General features: G+C 39.1%; 2 protein-coding genes across 2 annotated transcripts in view; one reads left to right on the forward strand and one right to left on the reverse strand.

The window, feature by feature from the left end:
- LOC136251574 (uncharacterized) overlaps positions 1-23,610 on the reverse strand; it is a 212,436-nt gene that overhangs the window by 144,063 nt on the left and 44,763 nt on the right. The window lies entirely within an intron of this gene.
- LOC136251897 (cyclic nucleotide-gated cation channel subunit A-like) lies at positions 183-22,741 on the forward strand. Its single transcript, XM_066044294.1, has 6 exons — positions 183-274; positions 325-446; positions 497-738; positions 14,179-14,261; positions 22,108-22,198; positions 22,252-22,741. Exons 3-6 carry the CDS (start codon positions 538-540, stop codon positions 22,702-22,704), a joined length of 828 nt encoding a protein of 275 aa, XP_065900366.1. The 5' UTR covers positions 183-274; positions 325-446; positions 497-537; the 3' UTR covers positions 22,705-22,741.

Raw genomic sequence — 23,610 nt, forward strand, 5'->3', positions numbered from 1 at the left:
TAAACTAGATTTATTTCAAGTTCCACATCACTTTTGAAAATGTGAAAGGCGTGGAAGTAACTGATCAAAAACAGATTGCTCGACATTATTTGAAATCTAAAACTGGGTTTATTGTAGACTTGATTGCCGTCATTCCTTTGGAATTCCTGAGTTATGCTATTTCAGATGACTTTCTCCAAACAAGAGTATATTTGCTCCTTCACCTCATCCATTTGATACGTACATTTCGAGTGATAATAATTCTTCATCCAGACAATTGGAAAATTCCAAAATGGTACATATATTATATTAATAAGATTGACAATTAAATTTGTCTTGTTGTAGGTTTCAGACTATTGGAATATTTGTGCTTTGCTTTTTCTTTACAATCTTTGTACTACATTTGATTACATCGCTGTCATTTTTCATTCGTTATGGGGATTATGATTCCTGGGAATATGCAATTGGTAACAGAAACTATATACTCCATGTGATCATTATAACCTTCTGCTTGTAGGAAATCTGACAATACATCCACATCTTTTGTACCTTCGTAATATGTACCTGATGACAGCAACCATGACCACTACTGGATATGGAGACATCACTGTTACGTACATTCCTGAGGCTCTTTTCATTTGTGCCATCTTAATCACTAGCAAACTGGTGTATTCATTTGTTGTGGGATACTATTCCAAGATACTGTCACTAAACGAGGTCCAGCAAGTTAAGGCAAAACAAGATTTTAGGGGTTTAAAGGTTTGTCATATGTATTAACAAAATCTATGACACATACTGATAATGGCTGTGTGAATATCATATTCTGTTAAGGCTCTAGTTCACAGTAATATGTTTAAGGTGGCAGTTAATTGTCCACCTACTCAATTGAATAAGTTATAATTTCAAAGTTATTATTGAAATTTAGCTTGACTACCATATCAAGTACGTACATACCAATGAAACATTCAGTTACTGCATTTTGTTGTTTGTAATAGTGCATCATTAATGACAAAAGTTTCTGATCAATTTTCTATCAAAATGATTGGTACAATTTTATTTCACAACACTGACTATTACATACCCTATATCCTGTTCCTAGCACTCCTTTTCTTTTAAATTTACAGTAGAATTTAATTGTGGGAATGAAGCTACGTAAAAGAAACAAAACTGCTGCACTTTCAAATTCAAATCACTGTGACAATATGCATGCACATTCACACACCTGCGATCTTCTACTATGAAACTTTATAAGAGAATATGGTGATAACTGTGGTGGTAAGGTTGACTGGAACCCACACAGGTGCTTCTATTACATATGCATCCTTGTATGAGACAATGATGTTTGTTACTGGAGGGAATTGGACCAGCGCTGTAAGTGGGTCAGTACTGTTGACCCAGTTGACCCACTGACGTGAATGGTAATCCAGATGGAACCCAGATCTGACCTGCATGTGACCTGGTTTAATTAAAATAGAGGCGTGCTTCAAGAGCTACATTAAAAGTCCACAAGTTCCAAGTTCCATTAGTTAGCCCTGCATTTTTTTTACACTATAGAAAGGATTGTCTGCAAGAAGTGAGTAGCTATGTATTATCAAGTGGGTGTGGCTCCATGTAAGTCTACATACAGCTACAGCAATTAAGAATTTCCAGAAGTTAGTTACCTACATTTCAAAAGTATCAACAAGGATCTGGTGATTCCATGCATGCCTACAGAGAACAGCTGATACAATTCTGATAAGTGGGCGTGGCTATACAATACATATCCCACACAGACAGCAAAGCATATTCCTGAATGGTGGGTGTGGCTCAATGTAAGTTTCTTGAGCATTTACAACTGCAATTCCACCAATACAATCGAGCTTGTTAACTTAATAGTCACACATGATCTCAGACCCAGATATCCAGCGAAGTGGATAAGACCCACTTGACCCAGACAAAATGACCTGGATGACCCAGCCCACTTACAACACTGAATTGGACCATTTCACTTGTCAAGGGGTTAGTTGCTTTGTGATAACACTCTAGACAGATTCCTGTACTTCTGTTTTATGTCTTTGTCACATACTTTGAGGAGTTACAATGTTGAAGTCAAAAAAATGTTGCAATGTTCAAATACTATAACCAGTACATGTCAGTTGTGTTTATGTACAGGGTAAGTATGATATATAAATAAATCTGACTCTGTTCATGGTGACTGAAGTCATTGGTCACTACAAAACACTTAATCTGGAGGCAGATGTTCTCTGTAAAAGGATTTGAGCTTAGGACAGGCCATGGTCCAGAGTTTTTGTCACGTTCCATTCACTTTAAAGATGTGCCTTGTGGTGTCCATGCGGAAATCATACCAAGGTTACTGCTTAATTGCTAATTAATGTTACTTGGCCATGTGTTAAAACTGTTTAGCTTTTCTTTGCATACCACTTCAAGCATCATTGTTGTTCCAGAATATTGACACTTTCTTTCCAATAAACCAAATTACTTCCTTCAGCTTGGGTAGGATTTTTTCTACATCATCAAACAGTACAATAGTACTGTATAGTAGGGACCACAAAAGGAGTAGGCGTGGTCCATTGTTTTTCTAGTACGGGTATAATGTTCTAGTAAAGTTCTAATTCTAGTTCAGTTGCCAGAAATATTTAAGTTAGTATTAGTTCTAGTATTCATAGTTTAAAACAATTTTAGTTAGTATTAGTTCTAGTATACCTTGTTAGTTATACAACCAAGTACTAAAGATAATAATAAGAAGAAATGCGGTTAAAATTATGTCATAAATAATAATTAATGTTTGAGAAAACTACGAGGCCTAGAGACACAAACTAACCGGGGATTGATTTGCCTGTGAATGAAGGCACAAATGTATAATTGTTGCGCCTGTCCGTGCTGACGACTTAAACGTACGTGTAATTCTATATAATGTCCAGTACCACACCCATGCTTTAATTTCAGATTTCGCGAAGGAGAGGATTAGTGAACCGCTGCAAGTGATTGCAGGAGAACCAGAGGCCACTTTACTCGAGACTACAAGTATGTTTCTAAGCTGTTTTCATGGTGCACAGTGAGTTACAAGTCGCCTAGTGGACACATTCCATGTGATGAACAAGGTTAACAGTATGTTTTCATGTTAACATGATTGTTTGTTTCTTTGTTGTGTATTTGTATCATTTTGTGTACTTCTGTTCATCCTTCACCTGGCTTCAGCTAGCTGAATTATTTCCATCTCCAGTGTTCAGTGCTAATAATACATTGTTGCATAAAGTTCTACAGTATAAAGTGCATCTCCTGTATGTTGTACATGTAATAACCGGTTCAAGCCAACTGGATGCGCTTCAACAACACGAGGTAACACTTCTTATTCACACTCTCCGCATGCGCATACAACAACCGTGCATCATATAGAATACAAGACAATTCATTATTAATAATAGTCCAGTGTTACACTATCCCCTCCTTCAAGAGAACTCATCCCGAGTTCAGTGACGAACATAGTCAGTAAGACGACTCGGAGGGTGGCGGGTGCGAGATGGATAACGGCTAGAAGGCACTGAGCTTGCCTGTTGATCATCTTCTTCATTCTCACTGTCTCCATCCTCTAACAGCTGTAAGGCTGGCTCCACGCTCTGTGATGTTGCAGGGTCAGAAATAGAGGTCTGGGATTGGCCATTGTCAGGCTTGTGCTGCATTGATTGTACAACTCCAGTGAATGGCTTTAGGCGATCAAAATGAACAACACTACGCTTAGAACGGCTCTGGGTGTGCTGTATTCGGTAAACAGACTTGGAAAGTTTCTTCACAATGGTGTAAGGCCCAGACCATGGCCTGTGGAATTTCTTGTGTTGTCCTCGAGGGGTAGCAGCAGTATATAACCACACAATGTCACCTTTGGTGTATGGGCGTCCATGGGCTCTGTGATCATAAAGTTCTTTTTGTCTGTGTAGATTGTGTCCTAATTTCTCCCGGACCTGCTTGTAGGAGTCTCTTAAAGTGTCCTGCAACTGTGCAACATAGTTACTATGATAGACTGGCTGGTGCTGTGGAAGTTGAAATGATAGGTCCACTGGGAGTCTAGCTTGTCATCCAAACATTAAAAAAAAAATGGTGTATAACCTGTACTAGAATGCACACTAGTATTGTAAGCATAACACAGTTGCCTTAATTTATCTTCCCAGTCCCATGGGTGATCAGCTATGGTAGTGGACAACATAGATAGTAGGGTGCAGTTAAACCGCTCAACCAGACCATCTGATTGTGGATGATATGGCGTAGTTCTAGTCTTTTTAATCTGTAAAAGGTTGCTCATTTCTTTGATGATGGGGTGGACTCGAACTGTCTTCCCTGGTCAGAATGCAACTGTTCTGGAAGGGAGAATCTGAAGAAGAACTCGTCAACAAGTTTGCGTACTACTGTTTCTGCTTCCTGATTTGGAAGTGCATATGCTTCTGTCCATCTTGTAAAATAATCGGCAACAACAAGAACATAAGAATTCTTGTGACAGCTTTCTGGTAGTGGTCCCAAGATGTCCATTGCTACTAGCTGGAGTGGGTAACCTGGATGAATACTGGTGAGTTGTGCTCTGTTCTTGGGAGCTGGAGTTTTCCTCTGCATACATTGTAGACATTGTTGGCACCATTTGTGTACATCCTCTGTATGGCCAGGCCAGTAAAATCTTTCTCGCAACCGGTTTAATGTCTTGTCCTCTCCTAGATGGCCACCAGCCACTCCACTGTGTAGACTATTCAGTACTTCAGTTTTCAAAGATTCTGGAACTACCAACTGTGCCCATTTCTCTTTACCCTGACAGTCTTCGTAGCGGCGGAACAAAAGTCCTTGATTAACATAGAGTTGCTTCCATTGTTGTAGTAGTAGCTGAAATTTCCTACTGGTTCCTTTCGTCGCACTAGAAGGTGGGCACTGTTGATCTTCCACAGACTTTAGCAGGGGACCAATAGTATCATCTTCCTGCTGTAGCTTCCTCAAATCTGAGAGAGTGTGTTCACATAGTCCAGGAAGGGGTTGTGTGATGACTGGAGATACAACTTGAGGGCAATCATTATGCACTGTGCTTGTTACATTCTCCATTGTTGGGGAATCAAGGTGGTGGGAAGGATGTCGAGACAATGCATCAGCATTCTGATGGTGGCTGCCTTTCCGATGTTGAATGTTGAAGTTGTATTCTTGCAAACGCTCCAGCCATCTTGCTAACTGTCCCTCAGGCTCCTTAAGAGAGTGCAACCATTGAAGGCTACCATGATCCGTACGCAGCACAAAGTGCCTTCCAAGTAAAAACTGTCTAAAATAATTGATAAAAGTGACAGCTGCTAGTAATTCTTGCCGCGTTACAGAATACTTTCGCTCCGACTTGGACATTGCTCTGCTGGCAAAAGCTACCACTCGCTCAGTACCATCCTTGTGAATTTGAGACAGTACAGCTCCAATGCCACACTGGCAGGCATCAGTGTCCAAAATGAATGGTAATGAGAAATCTGGAAATGATAGAATAGGGCTAGTACTTAAGAGCTGTTTAAGCCTAGCAAAAGCATTCTCACATTCAATAGTCCATTTGAAAATTATGCCTCGTTCCATAAGGCATTGCAATGGTTTGGCAATTCCAGTAAAGTTCTGTACAAATCTCCGGTAATACCCTGCCAATCCAAGGAACTGTTGGACTTCCTGTACGCTTTGAGGTGTAGGCCACTCCGTGATTCTCTGTGTTTTACTAGGGTCAGTAGATATTCCTTCTGGAGAGATGACGTGTCCCAAGAAAAGAACTTGCTCTTTAAGAAAGTTGCATTTTGACAGTTTTGCTTTCATATTGACTGCTCTAAGTCGTGCCAGTACAGATGCTAAATGGCTGAGATGTTCTTCGAATGTGCGGCCAAAAATTACAATGTCATCTAAGTAGACCAAACATTCACTCCACAGCATGCCTGAAAGAGCAAGGTTCATCAGTCTCTGAAATGTGGCAGGGGCATTACAGAGGCCGAATGGCATAACATTAAATTCAAACAATCCACCATGTGTGATGAATGCAGTCTTTTCCCTGTCACTCTCTGCAATGTCCACCTGCCAATATCTGCTTAACAAGTCAATAGTACTAAACCACTTGGAGCCTGATAGTGATTGCAAGGTATCATCAATGCGTGGAAGTGGATACGCATCTTTGTGTGTCACTGAATTCAATCTCCTGTAGTCTACACAAAACCAGGTAGAGCCATCCTTCTTTTTCACAAGTACAACTGGTGATGCCCAGGGGCTCTTTGATGGCCGGATAATTCTCTTCTCTTCCATTTCCCTGAGTAGTTTTTGTACTTCCTCTCGCTGTGTTGCAGGTATTCGTCGAGGAGGTTGTCTTATTGGTACAGTATTAATGGTGTGTTGCAGTTTATCTGCCTTTCTCAGATCACCTGGGTCATCTGCAAATACATCAGCATAATTCAACAATACGGCATACAACTGCTCCTGTTCTGACTCAGTGAGTTTCTCTGCTGTAGACACCACTGCTTGCCACAGTTGTTGTCGTTTAACATCTGACACATCACACTGTGTAGGAGAGTTATCTTCAACCCCTGCTACCATAATTGAGTTGCTGTCCAGAGCATGTGCGCATGCAACTCTAGTTCCCTTACGTACAGTGATACTATCTGCAGAGAGATTCAATAGCCATATTGGCACCAGTGGGTTTATTGTATCCTCTTGTATGCTCACAACTAAAGTGGCCAGCAGAAGAGATGACTTCTGTGGGAGAGGTTTTCGCTCAATCATCACGGTACCCTCAGCCACGTCTCCTTGTATTACTGCTTCAAGTTCCATCTCTGTACATCCTGGAATGGATATGTCATTAGACAACACTACACTCACAGTCTCTCTAGTTCGATGACTTGAATTTCTAGCCCTATACAATGAGATTGTCTGGTTATTTCCACTTAGTTTCATTGTCCCATGGTACAGATCAATAGCACATTGGTGGGTTTCCAAAAAGTCGAGTCCCAATATACCTCCTGTTCTCAAATCAACCACTACCATCTCTACCTGATACTGTTTTCCACCCAATTCCAATTGTAGCTTAGCTGTGCCACTCACTCTGAGCGGGGTGCCCCCAACTCCTGTCAACCCTGGACTTTTCCAAGGTGTTAATGATGAGGTGCCTTTAATTGTATTCCATGTGTTAGTGTCCATTAGTGACACAGCAGCCCCTGTATCTAGCATAAAATCTACAGTGTAAGAGTTAATAACACCATTTATGTGAAAAGCAGCATGTGGATTGACAGCAAACAAATCTACAATGTTATTGGCCATGTTTGAGTAACCCTCCCCTGCCTTTCCCTGTCTAAATGGGCGGCGCAGGGCACAGCCCCTGGCATAATGCCCCTCCTTCCCACATCGGTAGCAGATCACACTTGGCACCTGGTCTCTGTGTGGGTGCTGATTCAATGGCTTCCTATTATGACTGTAGTCTGGTCTGTTAATGCCCTGCTGGTTTATCCCCATCTCGAGCTGGGACATCCTCTGGGATAGCTGCTCAATTGCTTGCATCAAGGTTTGTTCTGATGATTGTGGCATACGTGCCATGGCACCTCCACTCTAGCCAATTGCCCCAACTGTAAACTCATCCACGTCTGGATTTAAGCTTCCCACCATAGCTGGTTTCACCATATATGACTCCACCTCCAGTGTGGCACATACAGCTTCTTCTACCTTCTTAGGGCATTGCTGCTTGACTGCAAACGCCACCTGTGGGTTACTCAAGCGGCCTAGGTAGTGGGTTAGGGCCATCTGCTCTACACCCTTTGCATCTAACTCAGGGAAAGCCTTTTCAGTAAGGTGTCGCAGTTCTTCGGCAAAATCTGCCCACCTTTCATTTGGACGTTTGGTTCGCACCTGCAACTCAGCTATGTAGAGTTCTTTCTTACTAGGTGGTTCAAATCTCTGTGTTAGTGCTTCCTTAGCTTTGTCGTAATCACCTTGTGCCTCCTCAGACAAACTTTGAAACGCCTTCTGGGCCCTCCCTGCCAGGCATACTTTGATCCAGTTTAGTTTGGCTTCCGCATTCCAGCCATTGACAGTCACAATGTTCTCGAACCTGGTTATCCAATCATCCCATCCCTCGCCTCCTTGGTAAGTCTTTGGAATTATCAGTGGCTTGTTGCGTGACATCTTCCGCGATGGCAATCTCTACAGGGTAACAGACAGAACACAACAGCAAACCAGCACGTGTCAAACTCGCCTAGTGTGGTACCAATTCAGACCACGGTACAAGGTATTAACGCCTCGGGTTAGAAAGGACTTCATTCGTCAAAATCCTGCCTACTACGCCAAATGTAATAACCGGTTCAAGCCAACTGGATGCGCTTCAACAACACGAGGTAACACTTCTTATTCACACTCTCCGCATGTGCATACAACAACCGTGCATCATATAGAATACAAGACAATTCATCATTAATAATAGTCCAGTGTTACATACAGTATTGTGTTACGCATCATTATGCCATTGCCACACCATTGATGTATTGGCACTCAGCTACCAGTAGTTTTGCATTGGGCCTGGCAGGGCAATGTGTGGAGGACGCCAACACAGCTTTCAGTTGATAAGGTTGTGTGATAATGCATAGCTCTCAACCTGAAGCCTTTCAGTGCCAGGAATGAGATCACTTTGAGACGGAAACTATATAAACACTGCCGTAATTACAACCTAATTGAGATAACAAACACAACATACACAAAATGTGCCCTTAGGCTGATAATTGCTGCTGTTTATTTACCTACATAATTATACTGGTAACTATATTATTGTGTCTATACATAGTTACAGTCTGCAATTCTACCGCACATTGAATTGTACTTTTTCCTGGTGACACGCCTGCAAGCAATGAAGCTTAAAAATCAATTAAAATTCAGTATTAAGAGTAGCAGGCCCTCACAATTGTTATTGCATAATTTGTATGTGCTACTGTGTATGTACATCTTTTCCATCCACAAACACTGTGCTCGTGCATTTATGTATCGTCAGTTCATCAATCAGGTTCCTGCTAACATTAATCTCAAACAACAGTTGCAGTAGTAGTTGTAGTACTAAAAGTTGTAGTTTAGTTCTAGTATTGGTACTATAAAGCTATTAATTTTAGTTTAGTTCTTGTTCAAAAACTTAAAAACAACACTTTTCTAGTATAGTTCCAGTTTTTAAACTAGATTGTAATGGAATTATAGTTTAGTTCTAGTTCCTAGAACTAAAAAGAATAGGCTGTACTAAAATTACTTTAAGTTCTAGTTCTAGTATACTAGAAAAACACTAGCCGACTCACTCCATGAAAAAACATCACTCAAAAACCAGCCTCAAATTCCCTGACGACAATGAGGCAATATTGGTTGGGTAAAACTAAGCACAAATAAGTTTTCAGATCGACCCAAAATGCTTTCAACAAGTTGCAACAGAATTATTATTTTTTAATTATTAAACAGAATTTTCTACTGATTTAGCAACTGACTGACTGACTGATTCCTTCAGACAAGCGTAACTCAATAATGGCTAAGGCTATGGGCTTGATCTTTTCACTGTTACTTCGGCCCGAAAGGTGCCTTTTGGCATACTGCAGTACATACAATGCATTTTTCATGGACTTACCGATGTCATCCTTTGTGTCCTATTCATCTTGGCTGACAGCGAAAGGTGTCGATTTGGTGGTAGCACGTGATGGCTTCCCAAAAATCGTCCGCATTTCACAGTGGCTACTTTGATTGCAGTGGTGCTTTTTGAACATTCTTTATTTGTAATGCTGTGTAACGGGTTGAACATAGCTGACAACGAAGCATAATGAATGCTTCAGTTTTCAGATGTTAATTGGTAATTGGTAATTGGTAGCTGTCATTTCTTTCTTTTGATGCGGTATGTGTGGATTCACCAGTCAGTATAGTTATATTTTAGAAAAAAGTTAACAAACAAGTACACACAAAAAATTTGGAATTTTCAACTAGAGTAGGGACAATAGCACATCGATAAAAAGAACTGGTCCAGGAGTAGTGCACGATATTAAATCACAGCAAAACAATAAGTTATAGTTATATCCCGTTACGAGGGTGACATCATTGTTATTACATGAGTCCGAGGTGAAGTCGAGGACGAGTGTAATAACAATGATATCATCCAAGTATACGGGATATAACTATTTTATATCCCAGTGCACGGGAGTGCGCAGAAGCTTACGGATAGTAAATTAAGTTCCGGTTTGAGTTCCTGTCACTGTGCTCAAGGTTTTGTCCGAATTGTGTGGAGATTCTACTTCGTAGCTACAAGAGAGACCTTGCATACTGCCTACAAACTGTAGCGAAGGGTGGTGTTATGAAGCAGTGGTTCCAGGTACGATTCGCCTTCGTCAGAAGTTGGTATGGTGGTGTCGCGTGGTGTGCAAGAGAAAAAAAAAGACCAACAAGTGGCTACCATAGTCCGAGATAGAACGATAAAGCTAGAGGAAGTTAGTTCTTCACCACAGTGACCATTGGGAGCGATTGCTGGAGCGAAATCATCACAGACTGTTCTTGACATTTGTTAAATTATAGTATTGGTAATTTGTAGTGTTACTGTGTAAAGGATTAACAGTTTTCTTATAAGATTTAGCTGGTTTTAGTGCTGTATTGGTGTGTTTTGTATCAATATTTCCTTATTTGGCTCTTTGTTCCATTGGTAAAGAATACAATTCGCAGTTATTATAATGTCACGAACGAGACTGAGTGGCTCTGCAACAGGGTGATAAGTTAGTTATCACTGGGTGATAAGTTAGTTATCACTGGGTGATAACTAATATATCGCACAGTAGCAGCGCCACTCTGTCTAGCTGTATGGTAGTTATAACCCAGCGCGGCGCTTTGATACTCCCACGCACTGGGATTTAAGAAGTGTTATATCCCTACTGTGCTCTTCTTTCCAGGAGTAGTGCATGATATTAAATCACAGTAAAACAAAAGGAAGTGTTATATCCCTACTGTGCTCAAGATACCATAAGAAGAACACAGTAGGGATATAACACTTCTTATTGATTTACTGTGATTTAATATCGTGCACTACTCTAGCTTGTTTCAGTACTTTTTATCGGTGTGCTATGGTCCCTACTCTAGTTGAAAATTCCAAATTTTTTTGTGTACTTGTTAGGCTTGCACCAATTATGCCAGCATAATTTCGAGCATAATAGGCTAGCAAAAGCATCAAACATTATGCCAGCACAATAGGAGGATTTTCAATAATTTCGTCAAAAATACTGCACAACATGAACACACTGCATATTATTACTGCATTTCATATCAAAATCCTTGTAGTGTTATTATATTTACTATTTCTTGACTGATTATTCACACTTTATGGAGATAAGATCAAGATACTCTAATAGAGCAATCACTTAGTCTAATACAGTAGTCAGGAAATGTAGATATACTCTAATAAAACAGTCAGCTCCTAGTACTTGTGTAGATATACATACAGCCAATGTAGATACCAGTTCTGCTGACTTTGTATCATATGATGGTCCAAACTGCTTGATCATGTAAGGTGTCCTCACGTGATCGTCCCCATTCTTTGATCCACAGTTGTTGTTGGTGAGTCCAGCAACTTGTTCCATTGTCACTTGGAAAGATTTCAAATATTCACTACAGAGTGATATCTGGTCCACAATCTTTACCAGCAGTAGCTGGAGTGAGATGGTATTTTCTGGTTTTCTTGTTTGCATCAGAGTATCGCATTTATTTTTTTTACATATGACAACTTGAAACTGTCTCATTGATAGTTGAACGGTGTACTTCCAAGTGGTCTTGATCCATAATGTCATTCTGCCATGTAATGGTGCTGGAATTATCCTGACTTAATTTTGTTAGCCTGCTTACTTCCATCTTACCTCCATCCATTTTGGCTGTGATTAGCATGTAGCATTCACCCAAGTACTGTTGCTTATGAGCTAGCTGAGCTGCTTTGTTTACCGGACAGTCAACTCCTCAATCTATCTCAAAGAGAAGCTTAGGTCAGGTGGTAAATTAAGTTGATTAACACTGACACCAGGATTAAACCCAGAGGGTGAGCCTTTCTATAAAATTGCTCCTATGGACTACTCCAAGCTGTTCCTTCGGCTCAGGGCCTTCCTATTGAAGCAGCTTCACTCCCTTTACATAAAACGATGGAGTAGCAGTCCATTGTGTGTATCCCTGTTGCACATAAGAATGATGCAACTGATGATATACGTCACTAACACAAGATGCCATGTTTGAATTTTGCCTGTAATGTTAGTAGTGACAGAGTTGCATGCTCCCTTGTCCATAGGATTTGATGCAATATTATGACTGTCTAAGTGTTTTAAACAATTAGAGAGTTCTATTGTAAACACCAAGGGTAGTTCAACAATCCCTTTTCCAAAGGAAATCATGCTTGTTAGTGGACAAAAGTGTACAGTAATGGATTAGGAACAGTTATAGTAATATTACCCACAAAGCTGGTCGAGATAACTCTAATGCAGAATCACAGATGAATTGTCTAGAAATAGAGATGTCAAATGGTTTTTTGAAAGTAGAAGAAACTTGATTTTTAGCTACAGCATCTTGTAGAATGTTGTTACTGCTGCAGTTTTGATACATAGGTTTGCCACAATTTCTTTTGTAATAGCTAGTATTTTTGACTAATGGGCAGTTCTCCAGACATTGCTATGGCACAAAATGAAAACAAGTGACATATGCATAATTCCATCACTTTGTATTGTCAATTGCATAACATCACCAACAAAATGTGAACCAAAACCACACTATCCATGAGCTGGAACACTTTTCTACATGGCAAACTACGAATCTATGGATACACCTTTCTGCTGTGATCACAAAAAAACTAGCACCACCTTTATTACCGTTGTTCCACTTTTTATAAGCAATTTACTTTAGGCTACCAGAGCAGTACTCTAGTAGACTCTTAGAACTGTGCATCTCCTGTAATCACCTAGTTTTACCATACCTTCAATTTTGTAAGGCAATTAAATTAAACTAAACTACAGGAGAGAAATCCATAACTTTTGTGGATTTTGACCTCACTACTAGAAATTCTCTTAATCCCTCCCCTCCTGAAAGTATATGAGGGGGGGGGGGGGGGGGGGGGATGTAGATCACAGTAGGCCTGCAGCTGAGTCAACAAACACACATATAGCTGATCTGTTGTCACAATGACCTCTGAGCCATCAGTTTGTGATATTCAAGTGAGCAGCATTATAGAATCCTGATGTTCTGAGGAAATGTGTACAAGTACTGTCGTAGTTGCTGACAGTGTACAATAGCCAAAGGGAACTGCTACATCCAATTTCTGTTCAAAGACCCTTTCATATTATTGTGTCCATGCTATGAGTGCTGCTAGTAGCAGCCCACACTGCAATACATACAGAATATTAGTTGATTGTTATAAGACAGTAGGCTTGTACCAATTATGCCGGCATAATTTCAAGCATAATAGGCTAGCAAAAGAATCAAGCATTATGTCAGCATAATAGGACAATTTTCAAGAATTTTAATTAAAACATGCAATGCGCGTGCCAAAAATACTGCACAACATGAACATACTGCACATTATTACTGCATTTCATATCAAAAACCTTTCAGTGTTATTATTTTTGCTATTTCTTGACTGATTATTCACACTTTATGGAAATAAGATCAAGATACTCTAATAGAGCAGTCACTTACTCTAATACAGCAGTCAGGAAATGCAGATATACTCTAATAAAACAGTCAGCTGTAGAACATAATCTTGATTTTGAGTGAATAATTTTGAGCATAATAGACTGGATTTTTGAGCACTGCTCAAAAGCATTATATGCAATTTTCAAAGCATAGTTGGTTCAAGCCTATAGACAGGGGTTAATCTGGGGGGGTTAGCTATTGCCCCCTAGGTTTATACGTAAACCTTGAGAAATGGAAAGGTTTAATTGATCCCAAAGCTGTATAATCAAATGGTCAATATTCAATGGCATCACAATAAAATTTCACCAAAATTGAGTATATTTACACCAAAAGTTTCAAATTTTCCTGGGGAGCATGCCCCCAGACCCCCCTAGAATCCAAAACAGCTTACTTTGCCCCACCTAGCTTAATATTCTGGGTTGACCCCTGTAAGAATTAGAGATGCTCTTCCTGTATAATATGTTATCTTTACAATTACAATATGTCTGAAATTGATACATTGTTTTGTAGATGTTTATGGCAGAAAATGGACTTCATGGTGTGATGCAACAGAACATATTGAACTACATTGTGTATACTTGGGAACGAAATCAGTAAGTGTGCCATATGGTGTACATTACTACAAACCAACATAGTCAAGTACAGTTAAACTTTTTCAATTTATAAAAATATTTCTGTGGTTTTGTGATATAGATTACCATAATTCACTTGATTTTCGTGCAAAAATTTTCGTGTAAAAATATCTTCGTATGATTTATGTAAATGACTGCTCTATTAGAGTAGTTCGATCTTACATAAAAATTTTCGTTGCAAGAAATTTTCGTACAAATTTTGCATGCATATATCAAGACACACGGTAGTGTGTCGTGCGGCCCAAGAAGCCGGCGCGTAACACCCGTGAGTATATTGACAGGAAGAAAGATAACGCAATTTTCGCACCTCCGTAGCTCTGTGCTTCCTTGATGAAACTAGACGATTTTTGCTGTGGACATGCCCCCCAACTGCAGCACTCCACATTCCAAATTTGAGCGAAATCGCTTTGCGCGTTCCCGAGATATGCGACTTCAAAAATTGGCTCAGTTTCTTCGGTTTTTTTTCTTATTTTTCTTTTTCTTGTCGCACACTTACAAAAACTGCTATAAAACTCGAACTCCATATCCGATTGCCTTGAAATTTGGCACACAGAAGGGGGATATAAAGGCGCATCTCGGTACCAACTTTGGCTGGAATACGATAAACAGGCAAAGAGTTATGAGCGATTATTCACGAAAAATAACACCAATATGTTGTCACGCCTACAGGGTAAACCGCGCATGCGAAGAAGCTGAAAATCGGTGGGTGAATAGGTTAACTAATGAACCTCAAACCTTTTGTGGTTTGAAAGAAATCGAGATAAAAAAAACAGGAAGATACAACGAAAAAACCAATAGTGTGTAACAATTACGCAATCGAGATTAGCTAATAAAAAACGACTGCTTGCCACGCCTACCAGATAAACCGCTTAGGGTAATGCTTTGAAAATCGTCGTACAGATGGAGTAATTATCTTAGAAAGGCTCATCAATGGTGTAGAAGAATCAGACTTAAAGCCACGGAGTTATAACACGAAATCCAACTTGGAGCAGCAAGTGCGAGATCGAGATACTCTAATAGAGCAGTCATCCTAATAGAGCAGTCATCCTAATAGAGCAGTCACCCTGAAGAGAATTCAAGAGATCAGCTAGAAATAAGAAACCTGTATAGAGATCAGCTACACACAAGTCACCCTGTAGAGAGATCAGCTAGAAGAAGTTACCTTGTAGGGAGTTCATACAACTATGGAAAGAGATAGTTCAACTAGAAAAAATCACCTTGCAGAGTTCAGCTACAAAGAAACCGCCATGTAGAGAGTTCAGCTACAAACAAATCGCCCTGTGGAGAGATCAGTAGAAGAAGTTACCTTGCAGAGAGTTCAGCTACAAAGAAACCATCATGTAGAGAGTTCAGCTACAAACAAATCTCCCTGTAGAGAGATTAGCTAGAAGAAGTTACCTTGTAGAGAGTTCAGCTACAAAGAAACCATGATCTAGAGAGTTCAGCTACAAACAAATCTCCCTGTAGAGACATCAGCTAGAAGAAGTTACCTTGTAGAGAGTTCAGCTTCAAACAAATCACCCTGTAGAAAGATCAGCTAGAAGAGGTCACCTTGTAGAGAGTTCAGTTACAAAGAAACCACCATGTAGAGAGCTCAGCTACAAACTAGTGACCTTGTAGAGTCATCAGCTAGAAGAAGTTACCTTGTAGAGAGTTCAGCTACAAAGAAGCCATTCTTTAAAGAGCTCAGCTGCAAACAAATCACCTGTACAGAATTCAGCTACAAATAAATCACCCTGTAGAAAGATGAGCTAGAAAAAGTTACCTTGTAGAGAGTTCAGTTACAAAGAAATCACCATGTAGAGAATTCAGTTACAAACTAGTGACCCTGTAAAGACATCAGCTAGAAGAAGTTACCTTGAGAGAGTTCAGCTACAAAGAAACCATTATTTAAAGAGCTCAGCTGCAAACAAATCACCTATACAGAATTCAGCTACAAACAAATCACCATGTAGAGAGATCAGCTAGAAGAAGTTTTCTTGTAGATAGTTCAGCTACAAGCAAATCACCCTGTAGAGAGATCAGCTAGAAGAAGTTACCTTGTAGAGATTTCAGCTACAAAGAAACCACCAAGTAGAGAGTTCAGCTGTAAAGAAACCATCATTTAGAGAGTTCAGCTTCAAACAAATCACCTGCAGAGAGTTCAGCTACAAACAAATCTCCCTGTAGAGAGATCAGCTAGAAGAAGTCACCTTGTAGAAAGTTCAGTTACAAAGAAACCACCATGTAGAGAGTTCAGCTACAAACTAGTCACCTTATAGAGACATTAGCTAGAAAAGTTACCTTGTAGAGAGTTCAGCTACAAACAAACCATTCTGTTTAGAGCTCAGCTGCAAGCAAATCACCTGTACAGAATTCAGCTACAAACAAATCACCCTGTAGAGAGATCAGCTAGAAGAAGTTACCTTGTAGATCGTTCAGCTACAAACAAATCACCCTGTAGAGAGATCAGCTAGAAGAAGTTACCTTATAGAGATTTCAGCTACAAAGAAACCACCAAGTAGAGAGTTCAGCTGCAAAGAAATCACCCTGTAGAAAATTCAGCCACAAACAAATTGCCCTGTAGAAAGATCAGTTAGAAAAAGTTACCTATTAGAGAGTTCAGCTACGAAACCATTCTGTAAAGAGCTCAGCTGCAAACAAATCACCTGTACAGAATTCAGCTACAAACAAATCACCCTGTAGAGAGATCAGCTAGAAGAAATTACTTTGTAGAGAGTTCAGCTACAAAGAAACCACCATGTAGAGAGTTCAGCTGCAAAGAAATCACCCTGTATAAAATTCTGCCACAAACAAATTGCCCTGTAGAAAGATCAGTTAGAAGAAGTTACCTTTTAGAGAGTTCAGCTACAAAGAAACCACCCTGTAGAGAGATCAGCTAGAAGAAGTTACCTTGTAGATCGTTCAGCTACAAACAAATCACCCTGTAGAGAGATCAGCAAGAAGAAGTTACCTTGTAGAGAGTTCAGCTACAAAGAAACCACCATGTAGAGAGTTCAGCTGCAAAGAAATCACCCTGTATAAAATTCTGCCACAAACAAATTGTCCTGTAGAAAGATCAGCTAGAAGAAGTTACCTTGTAGATCGTTCAGCTACAAACAAATCACCCTGTAGAGAGATCAGCAAGAAGAAGTTACCTTGTAGAGAGTTCAGCTACAAAGAAACCACCATGTAGAGAGTTCAGCTGCAAAGAAATCACCCTGTATAAAATTCTGCCACAAACAAATTGTCCTGTAGAAAGATCAGTTAGAAGAAGTTACCTTGTAGAGAGTTCAGCTACAAAGAAACCATTTTGTAAAGAGCTCAGCTGCAAACAAATCACCTGTACAGAATTCAGCTACAAACAAATCACCCTGTAGAGAGATCAGCTAGAAGAAGTTACCTTGTACATAGTTCAGCTACAAACAAATCTCCCTGTAGAGAGATCAGCTAGAAGAAATTACCTTGTAGAGACTTCAGCTACAAAGAAACCATTCTGTAAAGAGCTCAGCTGCAAACAAATTACCTGTACAGAATTCAGCTACAAACAAATCACCCTGTAGAGAGATCAGCTAGAAGAAATTACCTTGTAGATAGTTCAGCTACAAACAAACCATTCTGTAAAGAGCTCAGCTGCAAACAAATCACCTGTACAGAATTCAGCTACAAACAAATCACCCTGTAGAGAGATCAGCTAGAAGAAGTTACCTTGTACATAGTTCAGCTACAAACAAATCTCCCTGTAGAGAGATCAGCTAGAAGAAATTACCTTGTAGAGACTTCAGCTACAAAGAAACCATTCTGTAAAGAGCTCAGCTGCAAACAAATCACCTGTACAGAATTCAGCTACAAACAAATCACCCTGTAGAGAGATCAGCTAGAAGAAATTACCTTGTAGATAGTTCAGCTACAAACAAACCATTCTGTAAAGAGCTCAGCTGCAAACAAATCACCTGTACAGAATTCAGCTACAAACAAATCACCCTGTAGAGAGATCAGCTAGAAGAAGTTACCTTGTACATAGTTCAGCTACAAACAAATCTCCCTGTAGAGAGATCAGCTAGAAGAAATTACCTTGTAGAGACTTCAGCTACAAAGAAACCATTCTGTAAAGAGCTCAGCTGCAAACAAATCACCTGTACAGAATTCAGCTACAAACAAATCACCCTGTAGAGAGATCAGCTAGAAGAAATTACCTTGTAGATAGTTCAGCTACAAACAAATCACCCTGTAGAAAGATCAGTTAGAAGAAGTTACTTTGTAGAGAGTTCAGCTATAAAGAAACCATTTTGTAAAGAGCTCAGCTGCAAACAAATCACCTGTACAGAATTCAGCTACGAACAAATCTCCCTGTAGAGAGATCAGCTAGAAGAAATTACCTTGTAGAGAGTTCAGCTGCAAAGAAATCACCACTGCCCAAATTTCAAGGCAATAGCTCTTTCCAATCTGAAGTTATCAATTGTCAAAGTTGGCAAATTGGATGTGTGTGGAAGGCCCCTTTTCGCAAATCCGGTCACATATGTATTATATATATAATTTGTACATTTACTGATAAAATATTTAAAGTACTTCATCTTTTCTTCTTCCTGTAGTAAAGAAAAAAAACATAGGTTAAAAAAGTCCCAAAGCTGGCCATAGGCCGGCTTTGAGGTATACAAATACAAAAAGAAATGAAATCTAATCCAAAACAGCCAAGCTGTAAAAAAACAGTGCGGCCCTCAAAAAGGCTATGGTGAAAAAAGATGTGAAATCCAAGGTGGCGGCCAAGAAATGGCTGTGATGGTAGGTTAATGGTAAAAATTTTAATAACGACAATTCAGGTGAATTTTTGTGCCGCTTCACAAAATTTACCTGAATTGTCATTATTAAAATTTTTACCATTAACCTACCATCACAGCCATTTCTTGGCCGCCACCTTGGATTTCACATCTTTTTTCACCATAGCCTTTTTGAGGGCCGCACTGTTTTTTTACAGCTTGGCTGTTTTGGATTAGATATATATATATGAAAATTATTTTACAACGAAAAAAGCAAATTACGGTATTCTACTCCCGCCTGCCTGTATTGTACAGTTCAGTATTTCACCACGGCTGGTTTCCCATACATCTATATACATCATAGTCCTTAATAGCTGTGATCATTTTCATGGTGGATGGAGTTTACCATGCAATAAGGAATCTATACAGTTTTGCTATGTTGAGGAAGCAGTACAGAAGCCTAATCAAGACAGTTTAGTAAAGAAATTAATTAGCTCACAGTAATATGCTTTTAAGGTCACGGTATAGTCACAGTCAATTTTGAATGCCTATTAATGCTCCTTGAGACAGGTAAAAAACAAGTGTAATAGCATGAAAGTTTATTGAAGTAAACATGAAACACTACATATTTAATATCACTACCAGTTGTTCCATTATACACTCTACAGCATTTTCCGTAGGCTATATAGTCAGTTCTGTAGCACTTTATATAGTACATAAGTATTTTTGGCTTCGTTTTCTCTGAGATGGAGATAGTGGTCTTGATAGAGCTTGTTTCACTAGAACAAAGCACTAAACTTTTACAAAACTTTTTTTCAGAAACAGCAAGTTACCACTTCCACACAACAAAATTTTAAGGATCCAGAAATTTATTGGTCTGATTCAGTTTTTGTTTTCTATCTTGGACCACATACACTCTGTATTATCTAAGAATAGTTGCTGTATGCTCTACAGTAAGCTAGACAGATGTTTATCTTTGATGGGGATCCTTCATGAGCATGATCAAATGTTCCACATGATAGGATATGTTCTGCAGTGCCATAAAATGTATATTTGTACAACTGGACATATTGTAGAATTTTCTTACATTGAGTCCTATACTACAAGAGAAACATATAGAGAGCCCTGTGGAGTAACTATCATACCGTTACTTTTCATAGGTACAGAGACACTCAAATCTGTATAAATTATGTACCAAGTAAACTGATATACAAGCAAACTATAGTTAGCGACATGCCAACTAGTTTAACTAGCATTAGATTGTATGTCATACACCATATTATGCCCTAACCACTGGAATGCAGTAGTTACAATTGGCTTTGACTGCTCTAACGCAGCTAATAAAATTATGCATCTGCTTGTTTAAATGTGGGTTGTGTAATTAGCCATGCCCACACACGCTATTATTTTATACACTATACCCTTAACCAAAGCAAATCGCTTAAAATTTAGAACATATATAACTGCAAACTGTTGTCATGTACTTGGTAAAACATGATCTTTGTACTACAAAATGTGATCAATTAAGCATATCACCTTGAAATTTTACCATGAAAGCAACTCCACCCTATGACATGTTGGTTATTCTAATTAGACACTAGTTGCATTTGTAATTATTCATATCTCGATCTTTGATATTACTTCAAAATACTGGGTATCTTGTCAAAAAACTACACAACATCTGCCAGAGAATATTGTGGAACTTGTATAGTAGAAAATGTCCATTTAATTTCATTGTCTCCTCCCATGGATCATTTCCTATTAAAGCAAGTATAATGAATTTTAAGTTTGATTAGGGATCATAGAAAACAAAATAGGGGAACAAAGGAGGTCGCCTACACCTGCAGACATATTAGTGGCCACTAGTATGTCTGCAGGTGTAGGCAACCTCCCTTGTTTCCCTACTTTGTTTCCTATAATCCCTAATCAAACTTAAATGTATAACTTCATTAGCTTATTTGTTTACTTTTTTGTAACATTATTATGGCTGGTGAACCCATGCATACCGCATCAAAAGAAAGAATGGCACCAGTGTTTTCCTCTGAATGCTTGCCCCAACTATCAATTGCTGACTTGTAAGTGAATTGGCCATTACGCTTCACTTTCCACTATATTACACGGTGTTACAAACAAAGTACTGTTGGAGAAATGCCTCTGCAATCAATCCAGTCATCACAGAAAATATGGGTGATTCCCATTTATAAATGTAGGGAAGCCATTGTGCTACCTCGAATCGACACCTTGGGCCATCAGCAAAAAGAAATGGGACACAAAGGAGGACAAACATAAGTCCATGATTCATGCATTGTACATACTGTGGTATGCCAAAAGGCACAGGGGGAAGTGATATTGAACAGTGAAAAAATCAAGCGCCATTATCGATTTGCACTTGGTGCAAGTAGCCAAAAGCTAATTTTCCTGCCATTTTAGATAGTTTTTACTTGAGGTTGACTGTATTAGGCAAGCTTCAATAGGGATGGTGGGTAGAATGAGAGGTTGTTTACAAAATGAAAGAGGAATGCGTAGTAATGAATTAGGCCAAATTATGGGCCATTTTAAGGTTTCAACTGGCTACTATGAAAAGAAACTTACTGGACGGGCCTTTATTCAACACCACAAAGTTGGAAGTTGTGTAGTTACCTCCAGGTTGGCCAGTGCCTAAAGCTGCTCATACAGCTTTCCACTGGGCTTGGGAAAAGCAACCAATAAAATCAAGCCTGACATTGAAATTTGATAGTGTATTCATCTGTGGATGCTCTGGAAGGTAAGCAATTAGTGTACAACATGCGAAATGTAGTGCACATAGCGTCAACTATTGGCAAGCTAAATAATTGAAACTGGTACTTCTTGATACTTTTAGGTAGGCGATAAGACCAGTATTCCTAGAGACAGTTGCAAATATCTATGATCCCCAGCAATTCCCTCCATTTCTTACTTTTGTATTAGGACTATTGAGGCTCACGTGACATTGTATGCAATTAAAGTAATATTTCAAGTAGCACCTAAACCTCTTCTGCCCACCTTTGTTGGTACACTGTAAATAAGAAAACATGTTGATGTACTTTCTGTAGTGGTTACCATTTGCAAACATTGTTTATTGATTTACCATTTTCTCTGAAGAAGGAAGTGAGATTGATCAGCACCTTGTCTGCTTTTGAAAATGTAATTTATTTAAACATGTTTAAGATGTGAGTGATGATAACTATTCCATTTAGGTACAATTCCTAGCTAATGTTGGTGTCAACATATTAAGTGAATTATCTCTGCTGTTGAAGAGCCAGTACTTCATTCCTGGACAATACATTGTACAGCAAAAAGATTTAGTGCAGTGTATGTATTTTGTATCAAATGGGAAAGCTGAAGTGTATGATTATGATGGTAATGGATCAACCAGGATCTTACAAACTGGAGATTGCTTTTGTGAGGAGACACTGTTCAACAATGAGCCTGCTCGATATTCCGTAAAGAGCATTGAATATGTTGATGTGTTTGTGTTGCACAAAAGAGACTTGGATGAAATGCTAACCATCCATCCTGAAGCTGTTCAAGTTATTTCTCAGTGCATGGGACAAACTTGGGGTATGAGCTACCTCCATCGTAGCAAGATCCGTCAACTAAGCACCATTCACCCACCCCTTTTTGCTGTTCCTTATGATGAGGTCCTTTAGATCATGACTAATTAACAGGACATTGCTTTTTGGTAATTTGGTTGCTTTTTATTCAACACCATAATAAACACTACTGCAATGTGCATGTGATTTGTAGAAACAGGGTATGTTAAGTATTTGGGAGTCTTGATTTACAAGCGTAATGTTTCTGGACATAACTTATGGCTGTTCTGAGCACATTTAGTAGTGAGTTATAAATACAGAGGTCTGGGGGCACAGCCCCCGGCCGATGACAGATATTGCTTCAAAATTTGCTATAAATTCATGATTTCATGGATAGTATAAACTATTTATTTGTTGGTTCCCTCTAAATCCTAAACATCAGTTATGGTTTATGGTTAGGCCACATAAACTTACTAGTTTCTCATCCTCAAAATAGCAAAGTAGGAAGGCAGATTGCTATTTTATAAGCATAATTAGATAACTCACATGATTCAAATGCAATTTTTTATTCTGCTCTAGCTAATTGATAGATTAAAAAGGTGTCCATTCAGCCACTAACATACACCTTGATAAGATAAGAAAACTGGTGATGTAAGTGGCAAACGCATATCCAATTTCTCCAATTGAAATGAAAACTCAAACTTTAAATTTCTTACTCTTTAATTTTCAAGTTACTTTTACATTCATATTATTCCTTTTGATATCCATTTTAAATTGTTTCCGTTATGAATGTTCTATTAGAGTAGTTTAGAATGCATCTGACTGCTCTATTAGAGTATTATACTTGTTATCTCTTAATCCACTTTTGAGGAATCAATGTAATTACACCACATGTAGCTATACTCCCCATGCACATTAGAGTTCCTACTGCAAGTCTACAACTGAATGCGTTAACATTTCAGAAGGGACCCAATGTAGTTAGGGTTAAGCCTTTAAAGTCCTTGGTGCATTTTTGGATAAAAG

The sequence above is a fragment of the Dysidea avara genome, chromosome 3, assembly GCF_963678975.1.
Source record: "Dysidea avara chromosome 3, odDysAvar1.4, whole genome shotgun sequence".
Lineage (NCBI taxonomy): Eukaryota > Metazoa > Porifera > Demospongiae > Dictyoceratida > Dysideidae > Dysidea > Dysidea avara.